At 41.2% G+C, this 14300-nt stretch overlaps 1 protein-coding gene across 1 annotated transcript; it reads right to left on the bottom strand.

Moving 5' to 3' along the window:
* Positions 1-187: 187 nt before the first annotated feature.
* Positions 188-11980, bottom strand: LOC144643183 (lysyl oxidase homolog 3A-like). Its single transcript, XM_078502352.1, has 11 exons — positions 11533-11980; positions 9700-9901; positions 8215-8556; positions 7395-7589; positions 6785-6925; positions 5979-6291; positions 5127-5256; positions 4453-4616; positions 3277-3600; positions 2231-2412; positions 188-527 (listed from the first exon to the last, which is right to left on the bottom strand). The coding sequence occupies exons 1-10, from the start codon at positions 11754-11756 to the stop codon at positions 2231-2233; spliced, it is 2217 nt and encodes a 738-aa protein (XP_078358478.1). The 5' UTR covers positions 11757-11980; the 3' UTR covers positions 188-527.
* Between the last annotated feature and the right edge of the window lie 2320 nt (positions 11981-14300).

Below are 14300 nucleotides of genomic sequence, written 5' to 3'. Positions count from 1 at the left end.
GTTATAAGCGAGAGGAGACAATAACCGGTATTTTACGGTATTGCAGGTTTCTCTGATATCATACGGTTGGCAAGGGTAACGGTACTCCTGCCAAGTTTTTTCTCGGATCAATTGTACTGCTCTTGGCCAATCAAGATCGAGTATTTTTTTAAATGTATAATAAACCGTAACGAAGAAATGGACTGTACACGTTCAAAGCATTGATGCGTATTTTAATAGTTCCGTGGGTACATGAAAAACCGGTATTTTAGGAAACGGCAACTTGGCGAGTAATCAAATTCAAATGGTTTAAAAGCTCTTTATCGAGTTATTGCCCATTAACCCCTCAAAATAAATAGGTAAACTGAAAAATACACATTTTTGGAAAGCACGATCAAGTTTTGAACTTAGAACTGGCAAAATGCGTCAACATATTCAGATGCATGAATAACCTGAAAAGTTTTTCTTTAATGAATAAAATGCGGATTTGCGTGAAGGCTATTAACAAGAGTTTGATTGATGTAAAGATCCACTTCATTTTCAACAATCTGAAATCAGAAGAAGAAACGAATTACGAGATGCTTGAAAAACAATTTACAAAAAAGTAATTTATGAGTAATTAAGGTAGCTCCATAGGGTTTTGAGATATTACGGCGCGCGCACAAGTGATACCCATCAAGAGATCATTTTCGCGTTATTTTTTAAACTAGTTAAATAAAAGCTGCCGCAATATTAAAAACAAGGACTAAAATATGTTGTGCATTATTCTTTTTTAAAAGAACGGCCTTTGTTTTTGAGCCATATCTACTCAAAAAGTCCTATTTTTTGGTGTGTTTATGGCTTTGATCTTAAATTTCTTTAATTTTCTTCGGTGAAATTTTTTTAAATTCTCCCAACGGATTGAATGTGATGAGAAGTAACTTTTAAAAACAAAAAAAGTAGGGGTTGTCCAGGTCGTTTTTGCGTTTTTGGTTATTTTGTGTTTTTTTGACTAAACAAAAAAACTGGCTTACAATTTTTTTTAAAAAAACGGCAAAAAGGGCAGTTAAAAAGGTATCACATCTATGCCAAATTTTAAGGAATTTCACCGAAGGAAACTCTAGTAAATACCAGGAGAAAATTTCTATTTTCGCCCGAATAACAATTACGTCATCAGAATAGAAATTGTCCAAGATCGCTATTTGAGCATGCGCGAACTTTCAAACCATACGAGTTAATGTGTAAAGACGATCGTTCCCCGTTGTTGTCGGTTTTTGTGCGAATATCTGTTAACACAAAGGTTAGTTAGAGACATACCTTAATTCTTTATGTAGCAGAATCTCTGAAATTCTGCTCGAAGTATTTCACAATCGCGGAGACTATTGTTTATTTTCTCTTTTGCTTTCGATCGTACGAACTTTACAAAAGCGGCCAGAAGCACCGCGGACGTTGTAAACACCTTTTTAGGGTGTTGTAAACTCTTTTATCTGCTCAACACAGGAAAGCACGGGTGTTGTTTCATTGGCAGGAAGCAAGTCTCGCGTTTTCTCGCCGAAAATTTAACGCTCGCGTGAAGCCGCCATGTTTGTTTTGATTTGCCGGCATTTCAAGCTCGTACCCATACTTCGCGCGGTCAAGAAACCCTATGGAGCCACCTTAAAAAGTAATTCCTAGAAATAGTAATATAAGTTAAGTAGTTTAAAAAAGGGATCATTCTTGGATTTAAAATTCAACCATGTATAATTATGTTTAAAGGGTATGTGACTTGGGGTATTTTAAAAATGTTCATAGTCAAGTAAAGTGAGGCATATTTTAGTAGTTAGTGGAATCATCCTAAGTTTATCTTCAACCATCCTTAATAGAATGCACGAAGTATTATTTAGCTTTTGATGTTACGAAGTGTACCATTAAAAGTTGTAATGTTTCTTTTTGTTAACTTCTTTGTTTGTGTATGTCGTTTAATTTATCAATAGTAACTACGATATATACTTGATATGTAATTGTAAAACAAAGATTGTTTCAACAAAGAAAGAAGAAATTTAAGGAAAGCGCAATTTAGACGCTATCTCACATTTGCAGACTGCAGGCTTGCAGACTTTCACTCCGGTTAGCCTACTACGTACTCCGGTGAGCCTCCTATTCACGCCAGTTAACCTGAATAGCACTTCGGATAGCCTGTTTACGGTTAGCTTCAGTAATGGTAATGTTAACACAAGATATGCTCTTAGTCTGCAGTCTGCAAAAGATAGACACCGCAATTTTTAGCACTAACCTAGTTGTAGCAGAGTCCCCATTTGCCATCCTTTTTAAAATCGTAAGTCGTCGAGCACCATTTCATCTTGTAGCCATCCATGGTACAGTCGTGATAGTGTTTACCATTGTAAACAAATGGAAATACGCAACAATTCCCGCCAGAATTACCACCATGTGTGTCCACTCCGCTATCACACTCCTCTGAGAGTCAATCAATCAATCAATCAATCAATCAATCAATCAATCAATCCTTGATTTAACAAAGTAATAATATTCATTCGATTTTATTGTAATTTTATTATAAATTTCAGTCAGTCAGTCAGTCAGTCAAACAGTCAGTCAGACAGTCAGTCAGTCAGTCTGTCAGTCAGCCAGACAGTCAGTCAGTCAGCCAGCCAGCCAGCCAGCCAGCCAGTCAGTCAGTCAGTCAGTCAGTCAGTCAGTCAGTCGATATCTGGCCCATCTCGTAATGTCTCTGGGAAAATGACTTTTAATCATCCTATCTGAAAGGTAAGGAGATCCTAGCGCGAGGATGATCCTAAGCGCTAGGGCTAGACTTTCTAAAAGTCGTTCGCTTCTTGTTTCCGGTTTGGTGGTGGTAGACCGCTTTCGCGCTCCGCGCTCTGTGTGCTCTCTTTGCGCTCTGTAAGCTCGACTTGTAAGCAAGTCTACGCTAGGGCCAATTTAAACCTTTCGCATGTAAACTGAAAGCTAAAAACATTTCGTTGTTGAACGATCCTAGCGCTAGCATGATCCTCTTTTCAAGTAAATAGGGCCTTCTTCAGACGCATAACGCCTAACTAAGAGTTAAGCGTTTTACTTATCGCTTGTCTCTGTTCACTGAACAGTCTGATAAGGGGACTAATATTCTGGAGATATGGTATTTTTATCACAGAAATTTCCACGACGTTGAAACAGCGGACAGCGATCATTTATTTGAGGGAGAAGGAGGGGGAAATTTATTTTCAAATTTTTAAGGTAGTACTACTACGATGTGCGTGGTTTATAGCTTCAGGCGCCCTCAGGAACAAATCTATTCATGTTAACAGATATCTTTGTTCTTACCGATCCAACACTTGTTGCAAATAACGTAGTTGCCGTAATCATGCACGGAGCACTTCGCAACGTTGTTTCTGAAGTCGGATTCAGCCACTTGGTTCCCAGGATTTAGATGCACTCGAAGGTAAAACGACCCGTGCGGAAAATCGGTACAATCCACCCACTGACAGTCGATTCTCCAGTTGTAAATATCGTAACATCCAGGAGATATGCCCTGGCCTCCCTCAACAGAACAGTTAAATCGCTTGTCATATCCCGCATTACACTTGGTGTCCTCCAAACAAAAGCTGGCTTTGTGTCCCTGAGCAACTTTTGCTCCAGTGTCCCTGCCTAAAACAAGAAGAAACAAAAGAAAACTGTTCGACTCTTTTCAGTGTCTGGAGATCAAACCCAAGTGCTTCAGCTAGAAGCACTTGGATTTCATGGCCCTATCTAGACCAGTCCCTGAACTCTCTCTTCCGCGCGCCCTTTATAGGGCTAGGTTTAACCCCTATAAAGGGCGCGCGGAAGAGAGAGTTCAGGGACTGGTCTAGCTCCCGCCTCGATAAGTTGTCGGCAACTTTTAAGGAACTAGTAGCGGGGTCAAGCAACTTTTTGTAGCCAAGCAACCTAGGGCAACTTTTGCCTTTCTTGGGAACTTTTGAGCAACATATTCAGGAAAAACCGAACCAAACCATAAAAGGTCGTCAAATTCAAAGATATCAAAAGGGTTTTTTAAAAATATTTTTTTTTTTTTTTAAATATTTTTTTTTAATTTTTGGCTTATGTATAGCTTATTTTGCTTGTTTTCATTTTTGCAGTTTTCAGAGATATGCAAACTCTTAAAATTCTTCGTGGCCTTCAACTAAGTTTGAAAAAAAAAAAAAAAAAAAAAAAAAACCCTAGGGACCGACGTAAATATTGGACGGACCTCGCTGCCTTGAGTTGTACTCAAAAACCCCTGCGATCCCTCCCCGAACTTGTCCATTTTTGTCCCTCTGTCTATCAGACAACGCTACGCTCTCGGAGGGAGTGATAGCCAAAACTGGACTATCCCGACTCTAGCTTCATCGTCGTCGTCATCATCATCATCATCATCATCATCATCATCATCATCATTTATTAGCAACTTTTAGATTGAACGATTTCCCAACGAGGGTTAACGAGGTCCTGCTATTGTCGTATTATTCTGATAAAACTTACTGATAAGATCATAAGAAGAAAACGTCTCCATAGAATGGTAGTGTTTGTGACACTTATGCCATTGCCAACTTGACTTGGGTGCATTCGGCCTGAAGTCGCCCCAACCTTCATTTTGAATTTTGACGCTAAACCTCAGAAGTCGCCGATGGTAATATCTTGCATGACTGAAATTCGGGAAAGAAAATAAAAAACTCGCTCGAAGTTGAAAAACATCACGTAACATTAAAAAGTACAAAGGGACAGGAATCACAACCTCGTTCACAGGGCTTTTCCCTTAGTGATTTGGATTGGGCGGGAAAAGCCCTGGGAACGAGGTTGACGGGAATCACCGAGGAAAAGGCGGAAACTGGGCTTAAAATTAAAGGTACGGCGGGTGGCGGGAAGTGCAGACCCCCCCCCCCCCCCGTCCCTCTCCACTAAGAAAGGTCAAAACTCACTCTTATCGCAAGATTGCCTAAGAACGAAAACCTATCAGAGTTCTCTTAAGAGCGTTGAGATGGCTTCAAGGAGCTCTTTTTGGTATCATTTTGGCCAATCAAAATGCAGATTTTGTCTCTACGGAAATAAGGTACAAAACCTTGTCACAGCGAGAGTTCAAACCTCGAGATATAATTGTTAATTGTTTTATTTTCTTCGCGGATTGATAATTATAAAATAAACTTTTAAATGTTAACCTGATGACGTATCCGGCACTTTCTGAGAGGCAATTCTCCTCCAAAGGACACCGCAGGTATTCCAACGGAATTTGCTGTATCTTCATGTCGCGTTGTAGCATTTCCACGTCAGGCACTATATCCGGTAAGACTACGATAAACAGCAAGAAAGCATAAACACAGTCAAGAGAACCATATACTACATAAATCGATCATGCAAGTGTTTTTTTGGGATTATTCGTGAACATGCCGCAAACTTCAAAATGGCGAAGGTCTTCCGCCGCAACATTCACCCCTCCCTCCCTATGGCAACACTGTGATAGAAAATTTGGCTACTTGCCAAGTAGGTCAGACGGGTTGAAACAAGGGGAACCTCGAACCATGCGGCCCATACGTATTGCCGGGCTTATCCCGGTTTCTGTAGCATTTAGTGGCTAGGATCAGGAATATTTCTACTCCCCCTGAATGGGATGCTAGTCCATCGCAGGATATCCCCCCACCAAGCATTATTTCGCAGGTACCCATTTATACACTTGGGTGGTGAGAGATACCATGAGAGATAAGTGTCTTGCCCAAGAACACAACACAGTGTTCAACCTGGACAGAGGACCCGCATGAAAACCAGCTAGCGCTGATGTGGCTTCCTCTCTAAATATAGTAATTTATTTATTTTATTTATTTATTCCCGGCTAGGGCTCGATCATTAGGCTACCGCGCCTCCCCAGACAGGTTGAACGGGAGATGAAAGAGCAAGGATGTAGCTGGGTGCAAGAGAAAAATTAACGAAAGACAACCAATCCTGTCGTTCACTGGTAACGATCGTATGTTTAAGCTAAGTAAGTAAGTACCCTTCCTGTATTAACCACACCTCACCATCAACACAAATAACTCCTGCTGGACTCTCCTTGCTACTGCAATTCGTGTTCGCCCACTCGTCATGCTGGCAGTTGTAAATTGAGATCTCGTCGACTCGACATTTAACTCCAGAAATGATCATGTCAAGAATCTTTCCGCCAAATAAGTTCTTCTTGGTAATTGCCCGACTGGCGTATCCGAGATTTAGCTGTCTACAAACTGTCATGGCTTCCTCTATACCCCATTCGTCAGCACAAACAGATCCCCATTTGCCATCATGGAAGACTTCAACTCGTCCTTCGTTAGGACTTCCACCGCCATGGAGTCGGATCTATTTAAAAAAGCATTTAATAGGTCAATTTTGCCAAAGGCTAGGCTATTCATCCCACAATCACGTTGTCGCTTCTTTTGTTCTAGTCCCCTAAGCTTCGGCGCCCTGTTAGAGTTTTAATATATCAATATTGGCTCAGTTTGAATCAAATGAACAATAAATTGAATGCCCATGCAATTAGAGCAGCTTTCACTTGACTGTCGAAAGTAATCCACCTCTGCTTTGGTTTTGGTTAAAAACTCTTACACCATAAATGTAGTGCTTCGCTTCGGCTACATGCAGTTACTTCGAGTTTTGATTAGTTCTTTTGATTGTCTGTGTTGTTTGTGATTGGTCAGACTGATAACTTTTGGTTTTGGTTAATTATCGCGAGTTTCTCTAGAACTTAGACTGGAACCAAGATGAAGCAGTTTGATGGAGTGTCAAGTAGTTAGAAATTTCATACAGTGTTCGTACTTGCATGATTCTACTGAGTGCTTAACAACAGAAGTACCTCGTGACCTTGAAGTTGCGGTGCGTGACATTTGACGCCAGCATCTTCATAGTGATTGCAGTTTGTTCTTTTCCAGCCACGGTGATGGCACTGAGCTATACTCTTCTCCAATCCTTTGCAGTAAACTTCATCTAGCAGAATCTAGACGACAACACACCGTGAGTACCCGAATAGGTAGCATTTCCAGGCGTTCGGTTAGTGGGGAACGGCGCGAAGAATAGCGAGTGACAGATGAAACCACACCCCACCCACTCCCTATTTTTTCGCTCGCCGTTTTCTTTTCGCGCCAATCTCCACTAATCGAACGCCTAGAATAGGCTACCGAAAAGGCTTTCTTCCATAAAAATAGGCCCCTCCCATCTGTCTCCTTTAAAAAAATGTCTTTAGACATAAAAGATGCAAGTAATGATCAGACCATTCAAATAAAATGTTCAGATTTTATCTCCTTAAGAGTGATACAATTTTTCTGATAATAAGCTTGTTCCCCAGAGCTTGGTTTCTGTTTTACGACATCTGGACCAAAGACTTTTGAATCACGTGTTGATCACGTGTTGGGCTCTCGGCCAATGAAAAGGAAGGAAACAATGCATCGAATATTAATGTTGCTTACCCTCCCAACGCCTTTGCCAAAGTAAGCATGCGTTGTCGCTCCTGCCGCTGTTCCATATCCCAGTGACCTGCAGACGACATTAGCTTCTCTCAGAGTCCAGTGATCATCGCATATGGTACCCCAGGAGTTATGAAACTTTATTTCTACGCGGCCCTCGGAGACCTGGGCCCCACTTCGAAGACGTATCTCCAGTGGCTTAAAAAAGAAAAGATGATTTCGCCAAAACGTTAAGCAATGCAAGTGGCGGTAAAGAGGAAACGTTTTTCTTATTTGAAAACTGTCGATGTGCAGAGTAGAGGGATAATTTTTGGTTATTTGGAGTCAACAACAAATAAACTATTAAAGAACTTTATATTCGAGTTTTCGTGTATGAGTACGAGTATTGAGTTTAAGCCGCTAGTTTCTTTTCTCAGTCTTTCTTTCCTTTGCGAGCAACATCAGTAATTGATGAAGTTGAGTTGCTTAAGCTCACAAAGCTTTCGCGAACTTGTTTTCCCGCTAACACATTTACGCAAGCGCAAAAGCGCGTAGTTGAACCACGATGGCTACCAAGTTTTTACTCGCTAAAATGATACGCGTTAGTGGCCGTTTAGTTTCAGACACGTAGTCTTCTACTACTGGGACATCTAGCACTCAAAATTCTATCTACAATCTAAGGGTGTAAACTGCTGCAAGTTAGATTGCGTAGCAGCCGATTCCTTCCAAGCGCGCGGAGCAAACGAACGAATATGCGGACGAGCGAGCGGTGGGGGTCGCTCCGCGCGCTTGGAAAGTAATCGATTGCTACGCGGGCTAGCTGCGAGAAGTCGTTTCAACTGACCTTATCGCTTGTTTTCCGCGTGCATTTGATCCTCAGTACCCCTCCGTCTTCACACTGTTTAGGACTCAACCCCGAATGGTCACATGACACGATCGATGACTCCCACCCTTTACACGTCACATGGTCCAGCCAATAGACGGGCTCTACATCCTGAATGGTCTCTGCATAAAACGGCTCGGTGTTTGGATATCCCAGCTGACCGCACAACACGTACGAGTTAGCACGTGTCCATTTAGAGGGACAAATGTAACCCCACTTTCCCTCGTGCTCCACTTGGACGATACCCTCTGATATGTTGTCATCCACAATCGGACCTTGCAATCTGACATTCATCTTCATAACCTGTAATGAAAACTAATAATTACTGAAGTAAAGTAAGTACTTAACTGTTGTTTCTTTTACATCAACGCCATGCAGTGCATCTCTTTGTCAGAGAAGAATGACTAACGCCCAAACACCACTTGTTCCGTCCTTTCAATAGACTTTTGATGTTTGTTTTGAGAGCTTTGTTTTACATTAAAAGAAAATTCCCTAGTTGACGACATTCTTTTTCTCATCACCTGCCTTATGGAGAAAATTTACGTTGATCGCTCTTATTGGAAGTTGAAAAGATCAACAACAAATAACAAGAGCAAGTAAGGTATAATTTTTCTCTTAATTGCTTTGGAACAAAATGTCCAGAAGACAAGCTAAAATGTAGCTCACCTGAATATAAACATTATCATTATACTCCAACACTTGATAGGAGCCGCCATCTTTTCCAAAAAGACTTCGCTTGTAGATTTTTCGTGCTAACCAGGCAACCACTACTGTTGCATATTACACAAATTTCCAACCTTGCTAAAGGGCGAAGTTTTAATTTAACAAAAGAAACTTGGAATGAATTAGAAACCTGGACGAAGATAGGCAAACAATGAAAGTTTAGCTTGGTACTCGAAAAGACTATTACTTAACTAACTACTGAAATAACGAAAACTAACGAAAATTCTGAAATCTGAAAAAAATCTGAAATCAGAAAAAACTGAACTATTAAATGAAAAAGCCTGCTCCTTCCTAGTACGAAGCAACGACGTTCACTGCAAACCAATTTTGAATTGAATGAAACTTTTTAAACCATTTACGTGCAAGGACCATTTGTTAAGCCCTCGCCAAACAGTAACAAAAGTAGTCGCAAGTTTAATTTGTGTATAGACTTGCGTTGGCTAGCCAAACGGACTCGCAAGTTTACTCGCAAGTGCACGCAAGTTGTCAAAAAAGTCATTTTAATGCTACTGCGCGCGCTGTAATTCAGTTTTTGAGGTAAACAGCAAGACTTGCGTTGACTTGCCTTGGGTGGCCAAACGGTGTAAAATTTTGCGTTGACTTGCGACGCAAGTAGGCACAAGTTTTCAACTTGCGTCCACTTGCGTCCACTTGCGTCTCCGTTTGGCCAGGCCTTTATGATTGACATTATCACGTGACCAACTGACGCAAATGGTCTTTCACCTCTCCACTGGGTTTCGCGGGCTCAGGTATAGCTATCTTGTCCTTCAAGTGCAGTTTACAGACAACTCCAGCTTGGTTGTGGTTACGGCAGTTGTGTCGTCCCCATTCCCTGTGCGAACACAGCGCGATAGACCTCTCGTTCCCAGTACATTTGACGTCGTCTAGCCAGAAGTCGTCACTTCCGGGACCAAAATGCTCGGCCCTTTAAATTGAAGAGCACAACAAAAAACAAGAAAGCATTGTGGTTGTGTAACACTCTATTTATAACACTGTATTTACAACAGGTAGAGTACAAATACCTAGCCTGCGTAGCTGGCGGTTTTGTTGGGGTTAAATGCGTGCGGAAGCACCAACAGCGAAGCCGCGACAACGAGAGGTGAAGCCGCAAGGGTCCCTCGCCGCTTCGCCGCCTGGTCGCGCGCATCGTCGCTTCCACCTCTACGATCTGTTCTTGCTTTGATAGCCTTTTGCCTCCCTATTGAAAGTAATTAAGTGTAGATTCGTTTTCAGAAGAGTATTTTCTTCTAATTTTTGTTTAATATAGCTATAAAGCTAGAAAAAGCTACAAGAAACATCGGCGTTTTTTCTTTCCTCTTTAAAATCTGGAAAGTGTGGGGGGATTTGACCCTCTTTGAAGTCCTAACCGGTGGGGCATTTGACCATGAAGGCTGTCAACATAGTGGGGAATTTGACCAAAATTTTTCAAAAAAGACAAATGCCCGGGGGTTTGCATGGGCGGTTTTGGAATTGACTGATACATTATCCCAAGTTATGGTTTCGATCGCATTGGCTGAGGCGTGTCGCAATTGCACAAGACTGCACTGTCTCACAAACCGCTAATTTTGACAGCCATTGTTTCTTGCTACAGAAATCTTCAAGCCTCATGATCAAAACAAAGAGTCGAAGAATTTATCTTTCCGCTTTTCTTGCGTGCCAGAAAAATAACAGCCCTTGTCCGGAACCGGAAAACACAGGAGAAACGCCTCTGTGGACGCCTCTGGCACCCATACCCAGCACCGTGAATACAAACATTTTATAAAAGAACGTCTAATTTTCGGCCAACGATGAGCGTTCTGGGTGTTTTTTCTTGATCTAATTGAGCCTCTGAAAATGTTCTTAAAATGTTCTTATTTTTGAAAATTTAAAAACAAAGTGCTCCTGCAGTAAATTCACTTCGGAACGATCTCCTACATGTCCCGGGACCGGACATGTTCACGTCACTTTAAATACGGGTGATGCAGGTTAGATATAATAAAGGTATAAAAATGTAGTAAGGTCGGGAAGAAACGTCACGGTAGAGTACCTCTGACTCTAGATCTATTATAGACCAAATAAATGTTCTTTTTTCATACATTTAATTGGATCTGTTAGCGATTTCTGACGTGACTTTTTAAAATCTGTACTCTTTCTCAGGACAGAAGGGGTCTTAAATTCACTCAACGTGATGAAAAAAGCCGAAAAAAACTGATTTGTAACATAGTTTTATTGCACAACATATTGGATACGAGAACAACTGAAAAATGAAATTAAATGTTTAGGAGATATAAGTTTCGAAAAATCGACACGGACCGATATCACACTTATTAATGTTATTGTTGAAATCTGATTCGCGATATTCGCAATATAAAAATTTGTCACCATGCTTATTTATGTTGTGAACAGGAAACGTAAAACCTTGACAGATTTTGACCCTTTTCAAGATAATTTTTCGTCTGAGCACAGAACTTATAATATCTTAGAGGTTTTTAAATCTTCGGCTCGCAAGGAATATTGTTAAACTATAGAAACCAAAAATTTCTTAACATAATATAAATACCCATTCATATCACTGACCCTTTGGTGTAGCGCAGCATGTCTGGAAAGCCAAGCATCCGACATACGACTCTCGCCGCGTTCTTGTCCCATTCGTGATCGCAAACCGGTTTCCATACTCCGTTATGTTCCACCTCCACTCGCCCTTCATGGCGATGTTTCCCTCCTCTCAGACGTATTCCAGTCAATCCACTGGCAACTTCGGCTAGCAGCAGAACCAGAAAAACTCGCCGCAAAAACGCCATGTCGAGCTCACAACGATACGACGAAATACAAACTGGCGAATCGATATGTCTAAGTGAAGAGAAGAGCGCGCTCTTCAAGGTAGTTAAGTGTCCTTATTTGTTGGCGAGCTACGACTGAGTCAAAACAGAATTTTGAGGTCGCAATGTCGCACAGCGAAAGAAAAACCCGCAGAAAGAAGGTTTCCCTTTGCTGGCGTCGATCGTGACAGATTACAGGACGTGCCGCAAAACTGAAATCGGATACAATCTCTCTTTAGGGGGTACTTGGAGAAAAAAGAAAAAATGGCACATTAGCACTGTGAAAGTACTGTCTTATGGTACTTAAACTTCGGTCAACGAGATAACAGATAGTATTTAGATAAGGGCAGGGAAACAATTAAGGCGCTGTTTTACCAGATGCAACGTTCGTGCAGCTTGTCTCGTATTGTTAGGATAGACGAAACTTACCCGAAAAAACTGCCCGTTATGTACAATCAACTCGTCAACGAATCTTGTAGTTCTTTCACTTTTTCCAACGTCCCCGGCTGCGTCTAAAGCATTACGCAGAGTTAATTTACAGAGTATCACAAAAAACGTGCAAGAATCATTGCCTAGCCAGAAGTAATCGGAGGTTAGTGACCTAATGTGATTGCATTTGAATTGTTACTCGCCGCAGCCTGATCCAGTCTCCGGTCCAGTCTCCGCATGGAAATGATTACTTAGACAAACTTTTTGGACTTATCCACTCAAGACCCAAAGGTTATCTGATCGACTGAAAGTGGGATATTATGACCCGCTTTTCTTTCGTGTCTTCTTCCTATGATTTTGTCTGATCAGTTGAATTGCCGAAAGTGGATACATAGTAAAGAACATCGACAAAAAAAAATTCATTGCGGATCATGATATCCCTCCTGCCACTTCATCAAAAGAACCAGATGTTAGATAATTGATTTTTTTTCGTGACTACAAAACAAAAATTCACGGTTGCAGTTACCAAGAAAGAGGGTGGGAAAGCCCAAAGAAACCTCTATAAAAACAATTAAGCATGGGTAAAAAATTGATAACAAAGTTAATGGTACATAAAAATGGGATTGCGAAAAGAAGGAGCCTTTTATACTTTAATCCGCTCACACCGCGATAAGGAAAGTGGGGTTTTTCAGGTGGCTACCTGTAAGTAACATGTTCTATAAGAGACAAAAAGTGGTCTAAGCGATCCCAAAGCATGAGAATAACATGCGTTTACTCGAATTTATGAAGATCCGCTAGCAGTATTCATGCCACCGCACAACAAAGACGGTTAGCTACGCCTGCTGGTCAGACTCCGCCAGGACGGCATTCTTTTCCCCGGACGGAGCTAGAGAGAGAGGAACCTACGATATCACATTTTTAACCCTTCCCCAGCTGACGACACTATCCAGCTAGTTCCGAAATCGACACAAGAGAGCGATGAATGCTCTCATGACAGGGTACAAATTTCGTGTTCGCTAATGATCATGAATAACACCAGACACACTGAACCAATGCTCTAGTCTAAGCCTGTCCCCGAGGAAGGGGGGGGGGGGGGTGGTGGGGTGGTGATGGGTATGACTCTCATTTAAAACAGAAGGGAATGCTCACGGGAAATGTTGAATACAGCCCCCACGGGAGACAATTCTCCAATCTGGGCGTGGCTCAAGCTCTTTTTGACTACTAAAAGATACCAAAATGCGAAAAATAATTTCCATTTCTATTTCTTCAAGTGCAAACCTAAACGAGACCTTGACGGCCAAAAAATATTTGCGTTAGGCCCAGAACGCCTCTAAGGGGGGGCCCAGAAAAAAAAAAAAAAAAAAAAAAAAAAAAATTTGAAAAAAAAAAAAAAAAAAAAAAAAAAAAAAAAAAAAAAAAAAATTTCTTTAAAATTTTTAAATTATTCAAAAACAAAACACAAAAAAAACGCAGGAGGGGCACCAGGCCTGTGCTGAGGTAAGACCAAAATCCGAAATTTACACCCGCAAAGCAAAACCACGAGAATCCCCGTCCCTTTCATACGGGAGTGCCCCCCCGAAAGTCTGTCCAGTATTCAATATTCGTATTGTCTCAACTTTCAACGTTCAACATCTCCATTCCTATATATCCTCTCTATATCCATTACACTGCCATTACGCAATGATAAAAACATCGGGAGATTGTGATAGCGAGTAAGGCCATTTTTTTTTTCATTTTCAGATGAGAGGAACATCGAGAACAAAGCGAAATTTTCTGTATTTTCAACAGCGCACGGCAAGGCGCCTGATCGCAGGTTAAGGCGAATGGGTTTCGGGAACATTTTGATTATTGCTATGTTGTATAGTCTTGTTTATTTTTGTTCTTAAAGGAAGGGTCAATGTTGGGTTAATCTGGGGATAATCTACATTCTACAACGAGCTCTCTGTGTCTGTTAACACTAATGACAGACATAAGTGAAGATCATCCGCTTACTTCATTCCATAAACAAACAAGAAAGAATGACTGAAATAATCTTGCCTTTGCTTAAGTGTGTGTCTTTCCTTTTGCTGCCTGGCAAGGGCTAATTTTTATTATATT

This window comes from Oculina patagonica, chromosome 2, assembly GCF_052425735.1.
Source record: "Oculina patagonica isolate OP01 chromosome 2, crgOcupat, whole genome shotgun sequence".
Taxonomy (NCBI): Eukaryota; Metazoa; Cnidaria; class Anthozoa; order Scleractinia; family Oculinidae; genus Oculina; species Oculina patagonica.
The sequence above is the reverse complement of the archived record's forward strand: the minus strand, read 5'-3'. Positions and strand labels throughout refer to the sequence as shown.